Source organism: Ambystoma mexicanum, chromosome 9 (assembly GCF_040938575.1).
Source record: "Ambystoma mexicanum isolate Mex_15411 chromosome 9, UKY_AmexF1_1, whole genome shotgun sequence".
NCBI lineage: Eukaryota > Metazoa > Chordata > Amphibia > Caudata > Ambystomatidae > Ambystoma > Ambystoma mexicanum.
In genome coordinates this window covers 952113195-952127004 of record NC_090931.1, presented here as the reverse complement: position 1 = coordinate 952127004, position 13810 = coordinate 952113195, and the positions used below count along the sequence as shown (strand labels likewise).

General features: G+C 47.5%; 1 protein-coding gene across 2 annotated transcripts in view; it reads right to left on the bottom strand.

Moving 5' to 3' along the window:
* Window positions 1–13810, bottom strand: part of ATF2 (activating transcription factor 2) — a 1079253-nt gene that overhangs the window by 134577 nt on the left and 930866 nt on the right. For both annotated transcript variants that reach the window (XM_069616143.1, XM_069616142.1), the window contains one exon: window positions 13072–13177. In XM_069616143.1, the coding sequence (XP_069472244.1) occupies window positions 13072–13177 (106 nt within the window). The remainder of the gene's footprint in view (window positions 1–13071; window positions 13178–13810) is intronic.

The window sequence follows — 13810 nt, the reverse complement described above, 5'->3', positions numbered from 1 at the left end:
GGTGCTTGGGGGTAAATGGTGGGGTAGCCAACAAGGGTAGGTGACACCACCTGCTAAGTGATGCTGGGTCTGCAGGCGGCGCACAGATCACCTTGCTTGCCCCACAATGGCACAGTCACTTGCCAGCGGCTCATGAGAGGGAGCGAGACAACTCGTCTGTCCCTTCGAGGGAAGCTATAGGCATGGCAAGACTTTCTAAAACACCCATACTCCTATGATTTAACTATCCCAAAGAGGTATCCTGTAGGGTAATAGAGGGACTCCATCTTCCAAGGGGAGTTTTAGCCAGGCCGTCATAACTCCTGGCCTGGCAATCCTAGGGCTGCTAGGGAAGACAGGGTTAGGATTCTGGCAAAGAGAAGTCTGGCTACAAGGATACTGAGTCCCCCCAGTCAAACAGTATGTGCACCAGGAAATCTTCATTTTGTATCCACATACACAGCTTAACAATACTATATACAAAGTGCAGTGTCCCACGAAGGAGACCGCTGTGCAAAATAAAATTCCAAGTTGGCGGGCGGCCTGTATCAGGGCTCAGTTCGCATCACGTCTATGGATAATTGGTCAGAAAACAAAAACTCACAAAGTTAAATATGAGGTCAGGAAACTAATCAATAACATGGAATCATTCTCAAGCAGCATCGAAGATTCAGAAAAAAGACGTTCTGGCACTGAAGATGGTCTAGAAGGTCTGGAACATATGCACTAAAACAGTCTTGAAGTTTATACGTGTCTTTGAGTGGCTGTTGGGCCCTCTTAAAAGTGTATGGCTCTTTACTTACCCTGAAAAGCTGCTGCTCTTCTAAACGTGTAACATTGGGGTTTGCATTCCCTCAATTGTTTAGTGCATTCTAAAATAGTTATTGAGTGTACACAATTATCATTGATTTTTCTAAAGCCCTCCAGAAAGTATGAGTTACATTACTAGTTTTGAACTGTGTTCTTCAAAGTAATATGTGTTATAAGGTGTATACTTGTAACTGGATTGGCTTATTAAGCGATTTCTGTAACTGAGTGCCACTGCATAACTGACAGGGTCTACTACCCTTTAATTACTGATGGTTATTATATAGACTAAGATTTTACTCCCCAAGAATAGCCGACTGCCATTCTGAATGTGTTGTAGGTTTGACTCACCTTGACTGATAAGTGTAATCACCTCAGTATCCCTGTGATCCAAATACCATCAAAGCCATCTAAAAAACCTGAAAATACCCTATTTGGAAAAGAAACTGGAGAACAATCAAGAACAGCAACCTAAAAGAGCAACTAGAAATCTGAAAGCCAGCGACCACATTATCGGATGCAACAGACATAGACCAAAAAGCAAACCTAATCAAGAAATGAATTGCAGAAACGATAAATGCCATATGCCCGGAAAAATGCATCGTCCCTTCAAGAAAGAAAGCAGTAGCAAGATGGTACACACACCACCTAAAAGCAATTAAAAGAATTAACAGAAAATTAGAACAAGAATGGAGGAAGAAACGCGACCAAGAAAAAAAATAGGAAAATACCTACTACAAATCTGAGCATTCAAATCCGAAAGAAATACCATAACGAGAGGATAAAAAAAAAACATTAAGACTCAGCATAAATGAGTTGAGAAACCCACCAGGATGCAAAGACTCACTGACACCCTCCCAAACATTATGCAATGATCTTGCAGACCATTTCAAAAACAAAATCACCAACATAGACCAAGCCATACAAAGCAGACCAATCGACCAGAAAATCCACCAGCTACCACCAACCCCATGACCAACTAACAAAATGCACTGCTTCCAACAGCTGTCGAGAGAAAAACTACTAAGTTCCGTAAATAAGAGCAACAAGGAATGTTCTCCGATGGACCCCTGCCCTCCAGACATCTACAAATCTATCCTCGTACCAGATACACCATCAGAATACTAATTAAACCTCTTCAATCAATCCCTTTCAACAAGAAAGTATCAAGAGCTTTCAAAACAGCCTACATCAAGCCTCTACTCAAGGACACAACAGGCGATGTGCAAGACCTCTCAATCTATAGACCAATCCGTAACATCCCTTAACCGGTAGAAATACTAGAAACCTGTGTCTATGAACAACTGCTGGAGCACTTTGTAAATCACCAACTACTGGAACAGGCGCAAGTAGGATTCAGACCCTTGAGAGAACTGAAACAGCACTAGTCTCAATATGGGATGACCTAAATAAGAATGTTGACTCCAACACCAAATCAGCACTAATATTACTCAATCTATCAGCTGCCTTGGACACATTCAACCACAACATCCTATTAAAAAGGTTGGAAGAAATAGAGCTCACCGGCAGAGCACTGCTCTGGGTCACATCGTTCCTCGCAGAAAGGACAGAAACTATATGGTCAAAGCCCTTCAAATCCACACCACGGGATTACTCCTGTGGAGTACCACGAGGCTCCTCACTATCCCTGCTTCTCGTCAACATCTACATGACATCACTAATCAACCTCATCAAAAATCACAGACTAACATGCTACAACTACGCAGACAATACACAAATCATCTTCAAATTCAGTAACATACAAGAAGGGAAGGCACACCTAGGAGCGTGTCTCAAGGAGATCTACCAATAGATGAACAAACTCAAAATCAATCCAGACAAAACTGAAATCATGATTACATCGGAAGACAGAGAAAACAACCAGAACATCCCATGGCCGATAGAACTGGGAAACCAACCAACGCTATCCAAAGTTGTAAAAAACCTTGGAATCCTCATGGACAAGTTAACACTTGAACTCCAAGTCAATGTAATTATCTGGAAGTGCTTCTTCCTCCTAGAAACGATAAAAAAGATCCTACCGTTCCTCTCCTTCAGGCACTAAACACTGGCCATCATATCCCCCATTATGTCCAGGGCTGACTATGCTAACAGCATATACCGCGGAATGCCAGAATACCTAGTGAGGAAACTACAACGAATACAAAACGCGGCTACCAGAATCCTCCTTAATCTTAGCAGAAGAGATCACATCACTCTAGATCTCAGGATACTACATTGGTTCCCGGTCAAAAAGAGAAACTCTTTCAAAATCCTGTGCATAACGCAAAGAGCAATACACAGCCAGGGATCAGACTATCCAAAAGAAATTCTCCATCGACAAACCAGCCAGAACCATGAGATCCTGCAACGACATCTGTCTTGAACTCAAAACGGTAGTGGAAGAAAAAACGGGGCGGTTCAGCATTCTCCTGCTTAGCTGCAAATCTATGGAACTCCCTTCCCAAGGAAATATGAAACATGGAAGACCATACGAAATTCAGGAAATTGCTGAAAACCTTGCTCTTCAACTCAGAAAACAACAAAGATGACAATGAGGTCTGCACAGCTCGAGAAGTAACCAGGAAAACCAAGAATGAGGGATAGGACCGGAAAGAAGCACCGCACCCCAAAACCCTAGCCCAACAGAGAGCACCCGGAAATGAAAGTGTGAAAGCTAGAAATGCTAGGAAAGAAGGCCAAGGGAAACCCATGGAGTAAATGGGAAAGGGAGGGTCACCCCCAGGCATGCCACGAGTACGGGCAAACAAGACGGATCTGGACTAAGTATCAACCATGCCCCCACTCGAAAATTAACCCCCATGAAGGAATCCAATTAAACAACTCCCCGCCGCCGGTAATATCCTCTGGGCTGAGAACGGGCACCTGGTCAGAAATAGGGCCTGCCCTCAGAGTTCAGACAACCGACCGAGCAGCAGTGCAGTGCAGGAACCCATCACCACAGAGGCAACCTTACTTATACAACTAGAAAAGGAATACGGAAGAAGGGAAGTCAAAACTAATCAACCAGAAAGGTTAAGAAGATCAGCTACAGCCACAAATGACCCAATCTAATACTAACAATCAATCCTCCGCAAACACCTCTCACATACAGCACTAAAAACAACCGGAACTCCTCAGCACAGTAAACCGCAGATACTTCACAACACTGCAACAACAAGACATAGCACACATAACCTTGCACAACACCACATGACGTCCATCTCCCAAATCTCACACCCAAGCTCAATGAACAGTGCATCCCAACTGAAGCTGTCAACAGTACATCACAGCTACCTTACACTTTTTTCCGCTCCTCCCACTAACCTTACCCCCCTCTTATTTTCACAGAACCGCCAGAGTGCCGAGAGACCACGCAAGATGCACCTGTGCGCAGTATTAAAACCTTTAACATAAACATGATTCAAAAGGAGATTAAGTTGGCCTACACTGAATTGGAAGACCACAACAGGATTGACAAAATAAGGTTTTTGGGAATTCCTGAGAAATTGTGAGGGTTCTGAACAAGTACCTTATATGGAGACTTGGATGCAGAAGCTTGTAAACAAAGTGAAATTCAAACAGCACACAAAATCAGACCATGGTTTTCTACCCTCAAGGATGTTCCTCACTCTCTGCGTAATCAACAAGCAAGAAGGATTTGTGATTAGTCAAATCTTATTTGAGGCCCACAAGATTTTAATCTCAGCTGACTTCTCAATATTCTCAGTATTTATTACATTTGTTACACGCCCAGACACAGAGGTATCACTGCGAGGTTACAGACAGCTTGGTAAAAGTTGATCAGAAGAAAATTACAACAAATATACAATGGGATACACAAATCTACAGCAAACTTACATTGTTACAGAATTACAGTGAACATTTATACAAAAGTTATGCAGCATTATTTACAAATTCTAAGAGGTACGCCTTCATTGGTATTGGTTGAATGACCACGTTTTTAGCAGTTTTCTGAAGCCGAGGAATGATTCCCCTTTTTTGATGCTCAGCGGGAGGGAGTTCCAATGTTTGGGGGCTAATCACTGGAGGCTGCTACCCCCAGCTCTGGATTTACTAAAGCGGGGGGTTGTCATTAGTAGGTGGTGTTTTTGCTATGGCATTGTTCAGATAGAGGGGTGCATTTTTATAATGACTTTTGAAAGCGATGTATAGTGTTTTAAAGATGATTCTGGCTTTAATGGGCAGCCAGTGGGAATCTCTCTTTATCTTGGAAATATGATCGAATTTCTTTATGCCTAGCGCGGCCCGTAATGTTTTATTTTGTATTAGTTATAATTTGTTGGAGTTGGAGGTTCCGAATAGCAAGACATTACAATAGTCGAGCTTTGATAACATCAAAGCCCAGGCTAGGGTAATATAATTGGTCGGTGTCAGAAATTGGCAGTTTAGGGCAATTCTTTAGCGGTGTAGGTGGTGGAAGATGAGAGTGTACTTATATGTTTGGCCATGGTGAGGTTAGCGTCAACGTAGACTCCTGGGGTTTTAACTTGCTTGAGTAACGGTATCATTGTGCCATCAATGTTAATAGCTGAGTAGTCTGGGTGGAGAACACCTATTTTGGTTTCGGAGCCCACAGTGAGAATCTCTGTCATGGAGGAAGGAGGGGTGGAGTGCAAAGGAAACAGGAATGTTTGGGATGATCTGTGAGGCCAGAGCAGGTGGAGGTGAACCAAGAGTTCAGAGGTAGGAAGGACGATGTAGAGGAGCGTGGAGGTGGTTAATAGGAACGGTTAGGTATTGGCTGGTGAGACAAATTGGTACTGTGGTGTAGGTCTGCGTTCAAGGTGTGTGAGTGGAAGGTGTATGAAGAGTAGGGAATGAGTGAAAGGGAGGCTGAGGGGGTGAAAGGAGGGTGACTGATGAGAAGAGGAGTAGTAGTGGTGTAGAGGTGCGAGTAATAATGGTGTGCAGGTGGAAGTAGTAGTGGTGTGGAGCTGCGAGCAATAGTGTGGTTCCGGCTGTGGTAGTGGTGTGGAGGCAGAAGTAGTAGTGGTGTGGGAAGTAGTAGTGGTGTCATGAGGGGTGAGTAGCAGTGGTATGGAGGTGGGAGTAATAGCAGTGTAGCAGGAGAGAGCAGTAGGAAAGAAGGGGAGTGTGGTAAGAAAGAATGGCAGAGATATTGTCTCAGGAGCATCTAGCGAGAGGGAGACAAGAGCGAAGAAGGAAAGGATCGAGAGTAGCGAGGGAGGGGAAGAGTAACATCAGGGAAAGGAAGAGAAAGGCATGGAAGACCAGGCGAGTGCCCAGAGTGATTGATAGGCACTGGCCAACCAGGGTCTTGGATAGGTGTCACCTAGATTGTTCCCAGAGGAAGTTTAGATAGATAAGGCATTTGCCCTTAGGCCATCATGAGAAGACAATGGCCCTCATTACGACCCTGGCGGAAATCGGAAAACGATGGCGGAAATGCAATACCGCCATCGAATAGCGCTCGGTGCGACTATGACCCGTCACCGCAAAGTACGAAGCCATTAGCGACACCGTAGTGAACGCCAACGCTAACTGCACCAAGCACGCGCGCGCGCGCCATGCGAAACCGCAAACACCACCATGGCGCAAGGGTACGCCAATTCCGACCCTAGCGGACATGTACCTAACGCCATCAGGCATGGCGTAATGTACCATTCCGCCATGGTGAGAAGTACGGCATCGCGAATCAACCGTAAACGGCCCCACTGAGTGCCTGTACACCGCTCCCTGCCCACAAAGTACAACTCCCCGTAGGTGCAATGAAGTCACAATGCAACCATTGAAATGTACAAGTCACCCATGCATGGCAACGAACAAAAGAAACACAAGAGGGGCCAATGGGAGCTGCAGGGCACAGATGGCACGAATACAGAAGCCATCCCAATGGACATGACCACAGTCCCCTACCAAGAAACGCACGCAAACACAGGCACCTGTGACCAGCAATATTGCGAGAATCACATCATTCCACCAGTCCACCTGGCTGACCGGCATCTGTTACACAAAACCCAATCCCCCGCCCCTGAGCATGACAACATTCAAACTGTCATATTGGCAGCCCCCATCCCTGACCTCACGGGCTTAGTAGGCAAACGCGCCCAGTACAGTACCACGCAACTAAACTCCGAAGCTGGAACCCAATGCAGATCTCCTCACAATACATCGCCCCCCAAATAGGCATATGCCACATCACTTGCAAAGAAAAACGCTACACGGGCCAAATCAGAATAGAAATTTTATGCACATCAAAGTCACCAAGCCCATACAGCCATCAGGCCATGAACCCCAAAACACTAATCACCATTGTGGGCTGCATCCGCAAGAAATGACCAGCCACTACTTGTGTGTCGCCCTGTTCCCCCATGGTACACAGAGCCACATTCACGTACGAAAAGGCAACATGGAAGCGCACAGAACCGCAGGGCCGTCCCAATGGGGAGGCACTAGTCCAGCTGAAAGGCCGAAATGTTGCTCCGAGCCACCAGTACTGCGTAAGGGCATGTGGGCCATTGGCGATCGTCCCATAAGATCGTAATGCTGCTCCACTGATTAACACGAAGCAGCAGGTGTCGGGAGTAAAACCCATCGGCAGGAGTGGCATACAGATGGCAGTGGCAAAAGGGGAGGAGATACCTGTCAACCAAAAGAAAAGAAAAAGAACAGAATGGCCATCAGAACTACATTCCAACAACTCACTTCAATGATCACACGAAATCCACAGCCATATGCATGCTAGCCCACTCCAAAGGATCATCACCACCCCAAAACCACTTGCGACTCATAACCATCTATATCGAGGTGCAAACACCATCACAAACGAGTGTACCTGTGCATGCGTCTGTCAAAACAGAATCCATCAGATGGGAATGTTAACGTGCATGGACACAAGTGTCTGAGGGCGCGTCGAGACAGGGAGGGCGCAACAAGGCCAGATAGACGATGGTCCCACTATGGCAGCCCTGCATCACATAGCGTAGGGGAGGCGGATAGATCCCAAGAAGCCCTGTACATGGCAAACTCTGTATCAAATCACCTGCCCATGCATCCATTCATCATTCCCTCATCCCGGGATCAAAACGCCTGAATAATTACTCACATAACATTAGAAACATCCATTGAGTCTGTGCGTTATGCAGCCTGCAAAATCCACAGTGCCCCAGCCCGTAATTCCAGTGTTGTGAAGTAACATGTATTTGGGAACGGCCGGCCTCATCGCCCACGTAGCTATTGCGCATCCCAAACTATTCATATCAATCATTGCTTCCTCGCCATGGGCCCTGTCTCAAGGACATTGAACAATAGAACGTTATATTTGCAGTCAGACCTGTGGGCATCTCCTCGCCGCTAGCTGGAAACCGAAAGCGCCGCCCTTCGAATTCCTCATTTGCAACATCACGTCGAAAAGGCATCTGTGGCCGTTTGAAATCACTAATTATTCCATCGAGTGCGGCTGTGTGTGAAAATGGCAACTGCCTTCACCCACAAATGGGACGCCCCGCCCGTCGTTGCAACTTGGTACAGTGATGCATGAGGGCCCACCGTTACTCGAGTACTACGTTCCACTGACCCTTCACAAGTCTGTTCGCGACTGCACAGATAGTATGTGAAACAATGGGACCACAGCAGAATGAACATATCAACCAATCTTACACGGCCATCGGGTACAAATACATAATTGCATAAGCAAGATGCCATTCCCCGAATTGCAGCGTTGTGAGCGGGACGTGCTCGGCCAAAGGGGAGAGCAGTTTGCACAGGTGGAATTAATCACCACAGGTGGAGGCCATACAGCCTGAAAACACATAAATTGCACAGCCAGTCTCCTCCCACAACCACACCGAAATGCTACCGGCAGGACTCGCGATGTTGGCCCTGGGGGACCTGATAGCACTGCAAGTGCTCCAACTCCAAGAAGAAGACGAACACCAACTACAACCAGCCGCACGGAGGAGACGCAGGAGGAGGAGGAGGCCAAGGCAGGGCCAGCAAGGCCCACCAGCACAGCCACTACCACCACGCAGGCAGCCCGCAATCCCACGCCTCCGAGCACATCCGTTCAACCTCACTGATGAGCAGATCCACACCCTCTACCGTCTGGACCGGGACACCATAGCCGCCATTGTGGACATGACACAGGCTGACCTTGTCAGCATGATAGATAGCCCAACCGCCATCCCACCCCTACTGAAGGTGGTGTCTGTACTCCACTTCCTGGCCACAGGCACCTACCAGCACACAGTCGGACAGTTGCATGGCATTTCTCAGCCACTGTTCTCACGGACACTATTTCAAGTGCTCGATGCCCTCCTGCAGCACGCAGACGACTACATCTCTCTACCACGCTTGGAGCAGGAAATTACCAACACAAAAGTGGGATTCCATGCACTTGCCGGCATACCGGGTTGCATTGGTGCCATCGACTGCACCCATGTGGAATTGGTCGTCCCACATGCCATGGAGGCCCAGTTCCGCAACCGAAAACAATTTCATTCCCTGAATGTACAAATGGTGTGTGACTCCAACAGGATCATTACACATTGTTGTGCCCGATTCCCTGGATCAACCCATGATTCTATGGTCTTGAGGAACTCTACATTACCACGCTACATGGAGCGACACGCAGGGAACAGATCCTGGCTACTCGGTGAGTCTCATTACATGCATGATTATGTGGGGTATGTGATTTGGCAATGACCTGGCAGGAAGGGGGGGGGTGTGCGTACGTATCAATGGCATTCCACATCATACGTTTCTCGTCCACATACAGGTGATGCTGGATATCCACTGAAGAGATGGCTCCTCACTCCAGTCCGGAACCCACGGGACCAGCATGAGGAGGACTACAACCATGCCCACTCACGTACCCGTGTAGTCATTGAACAGGCATTCGGCCTACTGAAGACTCGTTTCCGCTGCCTCAGCAGGTCTGGCGGGGCACTCCTGTACCGCCATGAGAAGGTTGCAAAGATGGTCATGGCATGTGTCATGCTCCACAACATGTGCGTACGTAGAAATGTGCCCATGCCCCCTGACGCAGAACTGCAAGCACCTGATGATGGTCATGATGAGGGTGGGGATGTGGCTGCACCTCATGGAGTCTGCGAGGCACCGGAGGCCCGTGACATTCGTCAGCATCTCATTGATGCATGCTTCTAGTACTCACGCCTGGTGGCTGATACATGGACACGGGACTCGTGGCACTGCGTGTGTCTGGGACATGCACAATATGGACTGTACGCCTATGATGGCCTAGTACACAAAGATCAATGTCCACACATCTCATTGGTTGATCGTGCACTTTTTATGGCATATGTGATGTCATGTTGAACACCCTATCGACCCGCCACCCAAGTGAGCCCAACACACCCCCTCCACCCTCCTACCTCCCCCCCGAACACCAGTGTCCAAAGATGCTCATTGTCAGTGGGCTGTCGCTATTGCAAGCCCCCTCTGCGGGTATCAGGGGCACCCCTGCCTGTGGAGCGCAGGTTCCTTCCAGATCTACGTTGGGGGCTGCCCTGGACGGAACTTGCAACGGATGATGTGTCTGCCTGCTCACGTCCATGCATGTCCCTAAGGGTTTGCGAGAGCTCAGTGAGCACATGGCGCACTGCGGCAAGTTCGGCACATACGTCTTTGGACGTCGCATGCAGTTCCCCCCTCAGGCTCTCGGTGCTTCTCTCCATTTGGACTCTCAGGCTCTCGGTGCTACTCTCCATTTGGACTCTCAGGCTCTCGGTGCTACTCTCCATTTGTGCCCTTAGCGTCTCTGTACCTCTCTCCATTTCTGCCCTAAGTGTCTCAGTTGATGTTTCTATGTCTGCCTTAGTGCCCCCACATTCATCGGCATGGTCCTTGAGGAGTGTGGCCAGTTGCTGCTGTTGTACGATTAACTGGTCGAGGGACTGTTGCCTCTGCTGGGCCATGGCCATTTGCGGGGGTGCCACAGAGGGGCTGTTGTCCTCATGTTGCCTTGCCACAGGGCTTGTGGGGGATGGCCAGTCGTCGTCTTGTGGGTGCCCCTGCGTGGTATCCTCATGTTGTACGGGATGGGACAGACAGGGGGATTGGGACAGGTCATGGATGGATCTGACTTCGACATCCCCGTTTTCTGTGTCCGAGCATGCTGCCATCAATGGGGTGTCACCTATGGTGCTGCTGCCACCAGAGGCAGTGCCTTCTGTGGCATCCATTGGGGGGACCTGTGGTGGTGGTGTTGTGGGCATGCTGGCTGCTGGGGTGCCTGTTGATGTTCCCTCCTCTGTGCTGCCACCTGATTTGTGCTGCTGCCGTGTCTTGATGCGTGCAGCTGAGGTGGAGGGTCTCTGGCCGTTGGTCTTGGCCCTCTTTGCAGGTGTGCTGGTAGGGGTGTCCTGTAGCTCGTCGTTTGGATCGGACCCTGTGGTGGAGTAAAGGAGGGCGAGGGTTATTGATGGGTCTGTGGGAATTGGAATGGCATTGTATCACATGCTTTGGGGTGGTACCTGAGGGTGATTTGGGTCGGGGCCTTGGAGGTGCTTTAATTTGTGTGTGGAGTGAGGGTGCAGTTGTTTGGCAGCCTGCAGTTAGGGTGTGCCTGCTGCACGTGTAGTGCGTGTATTAGGGGTTTTTAATTATTTATGTATTTATTGTGGGTTTTAACGTGCGCTATCAGGCCGATGTGTGTGGACGTTCTCCTGGACATGTGTTTCTGTTGCACTATGTGGACGCATGGTACTTCACATGGATGGACTGTGTGGATTTGGCATTGTTTTATCTGGCCCACCTACCTGAATCTTCGGATGTCTGCACTCCTTTCTCCATCCCTCCGACTCCCTCTATGCTCTCCATTCCGATGGTGGAGGCACAGATTTCTTCCCAGGGGGTCAACTTGATGGGTGATTCAGGACCTCCCCCGGTGGCTGTGGCAATGTTGCGGTTGGCAGAGAGTATGCTGCGGACGCGTATCCGCAGGTCGTCCCATCGCTTGCGGCATTGCTGTGGGGTGCGGGGTGCGGTCCCCACCGCACTTACCCGCTGTGCCACCAGAGCCCATATGGTCTTCTTGTTTGCAAGTGCCGTTCTGGTCATTTGCGTGGAGAAGACGACGGCAGCATTCTCCTGGAGGGTCTCTGTTAGCACGGTGAGTTCCTCACGGTCGCACGCTTTCTTCGCTACTTTTCCCATTTTTCTTGGTTTCGCTAGGGTGGGTGACGGGTTGGGGTGTGTTTCAGGGTAGTGATTTTAGTGGTTGTGTGGTTTTAGTGGTTTTATAGGTGTACGGCGGGATGTTTCCCGTTCCGGGCCCATGTTTTTACTTCCGTTTCCGTATATTTCCGGTCACCGTACTTTCCGGTAGGCGCACACTGCGGTGACCGCTAAGAGGGGTGGCGGTATAGCACCTAGGGCGCCGTACGGCGGCGGTGTGGGCCGTTTTGGGGTCTTTTCCGCCATCGCAGACTTTGCACTTCCGCCGTGGCGTGGTGCTCGTGCCCGATGGGTCGGAATGGGCCGCACTTTGCTCCTTCGTGCAATGGCGGAAACGCTATTTACGCTGTGGCGCTCCGGTCAGTCACTTTCCGCCAGGGTCGTAATGAGGGCCAATGGCTTTTAGATAGTAGGGGGTTACCGATCTCTAGTACCAGCCTGGGGTCGAGGGAAGCCTGGCTTAATGTGAGACTGCCAATCCCTAGTTTGGTGAGAGAGAGATTGAGAGAGAGGGGGTGGGGGGACGGATGGCTATAAGGCCCTTTTCCCCTTTCAAAATAATAACCCTTTTAATTACATCTGAGAGTTGGAGTATTCTTGAGGCCATCCATGACAATATTCTTGTATAAATGTAGAGCTCATATATGTTTAATCATTTATTACGAGGTGTAAATAAAATTGAAACATGTATTGTTTTCTAAATTATTGTTAGTTTTCCCCTTGGGTATGAACGTTGCCCCAGTAAACCTGCAGATCTATACTTACTAGCCATAAGTAGAAAAAACCACTGAAGGAACATTAAACAGTTAATAAATGTGCCATTTGTCACTCATTACCTACCCCTAGCAACGTTCGGGAGAATTTTCATCTGGCAAAAGGGTGTGCAGACAGGTTAAAAGGTTAATCCACGTGGTAAAATGTATTTGATTTTAACGTTGCCAACTTGCAACACTAATTCACACAATGGAAAGGCAAATTAGTTGATTATGTTCAACATTACAATATTTTCAGAGCAAGGCCTTACCATTGTAACACTCATATTATACTGTTGAGTGACCAAGAGAGCGAATTTTAAAGACCATATTCAATCTAAACAATACTCACTATGATAGGCAGTTTTCTTCTGCATGGCTGTTACTGGACAATCTTTATGAGCGAGGAGAAGCTGTTTCAACTGTGCCACTTCATTTCTAAGCAAGGTTACTTCATTCTAAGGATGGAGTAGAGACAGACTCATAAGAATTACATAGCATACATTTTTCAGTGAAAAGAATGTATTCAGTGAAACTATTTTACTATTTCGTCATATGATCATCTGATTCACATTTGATTTAACAAGAAATCATATGTGCATGTTACATGGAGTCCATCACTTTTTATAATAGGCTTAAAATGCTCATGTTATCTTAGGGGATCTGTTGGGAGAAGTGGAGTTGATATCTAACCTTTGCTATACAGCAATAAATCCCACCTACTGATTGCTTCACTTTAGTAATAATACTACTAAAAAAAATAAACAGAACATTTGTATTTGTATACCAGCCCAAACCTCGATGAGACAGCGTATCAAATAATAAATAAATCAGTTACAGTATATATATATATATATATATATATATATATATATATATTCAGTGAAAAAAAAATTGTTAAAGGGACGTTATGGTTAAGTTGCGCTACTAAAAACCTATGAAATTCAGTGAAAAAAATTTGTTAAAGGGACGTTATGGTTAAGTTGCGCTACTAAAAACCTATGAAATTCAGTGAAAAAACTTTGTTAAAGGGACGTTATGGTTCCAAGTAAAACCAAAAAACCCTTGAAATTCGCCAGTTATGGTAAGCT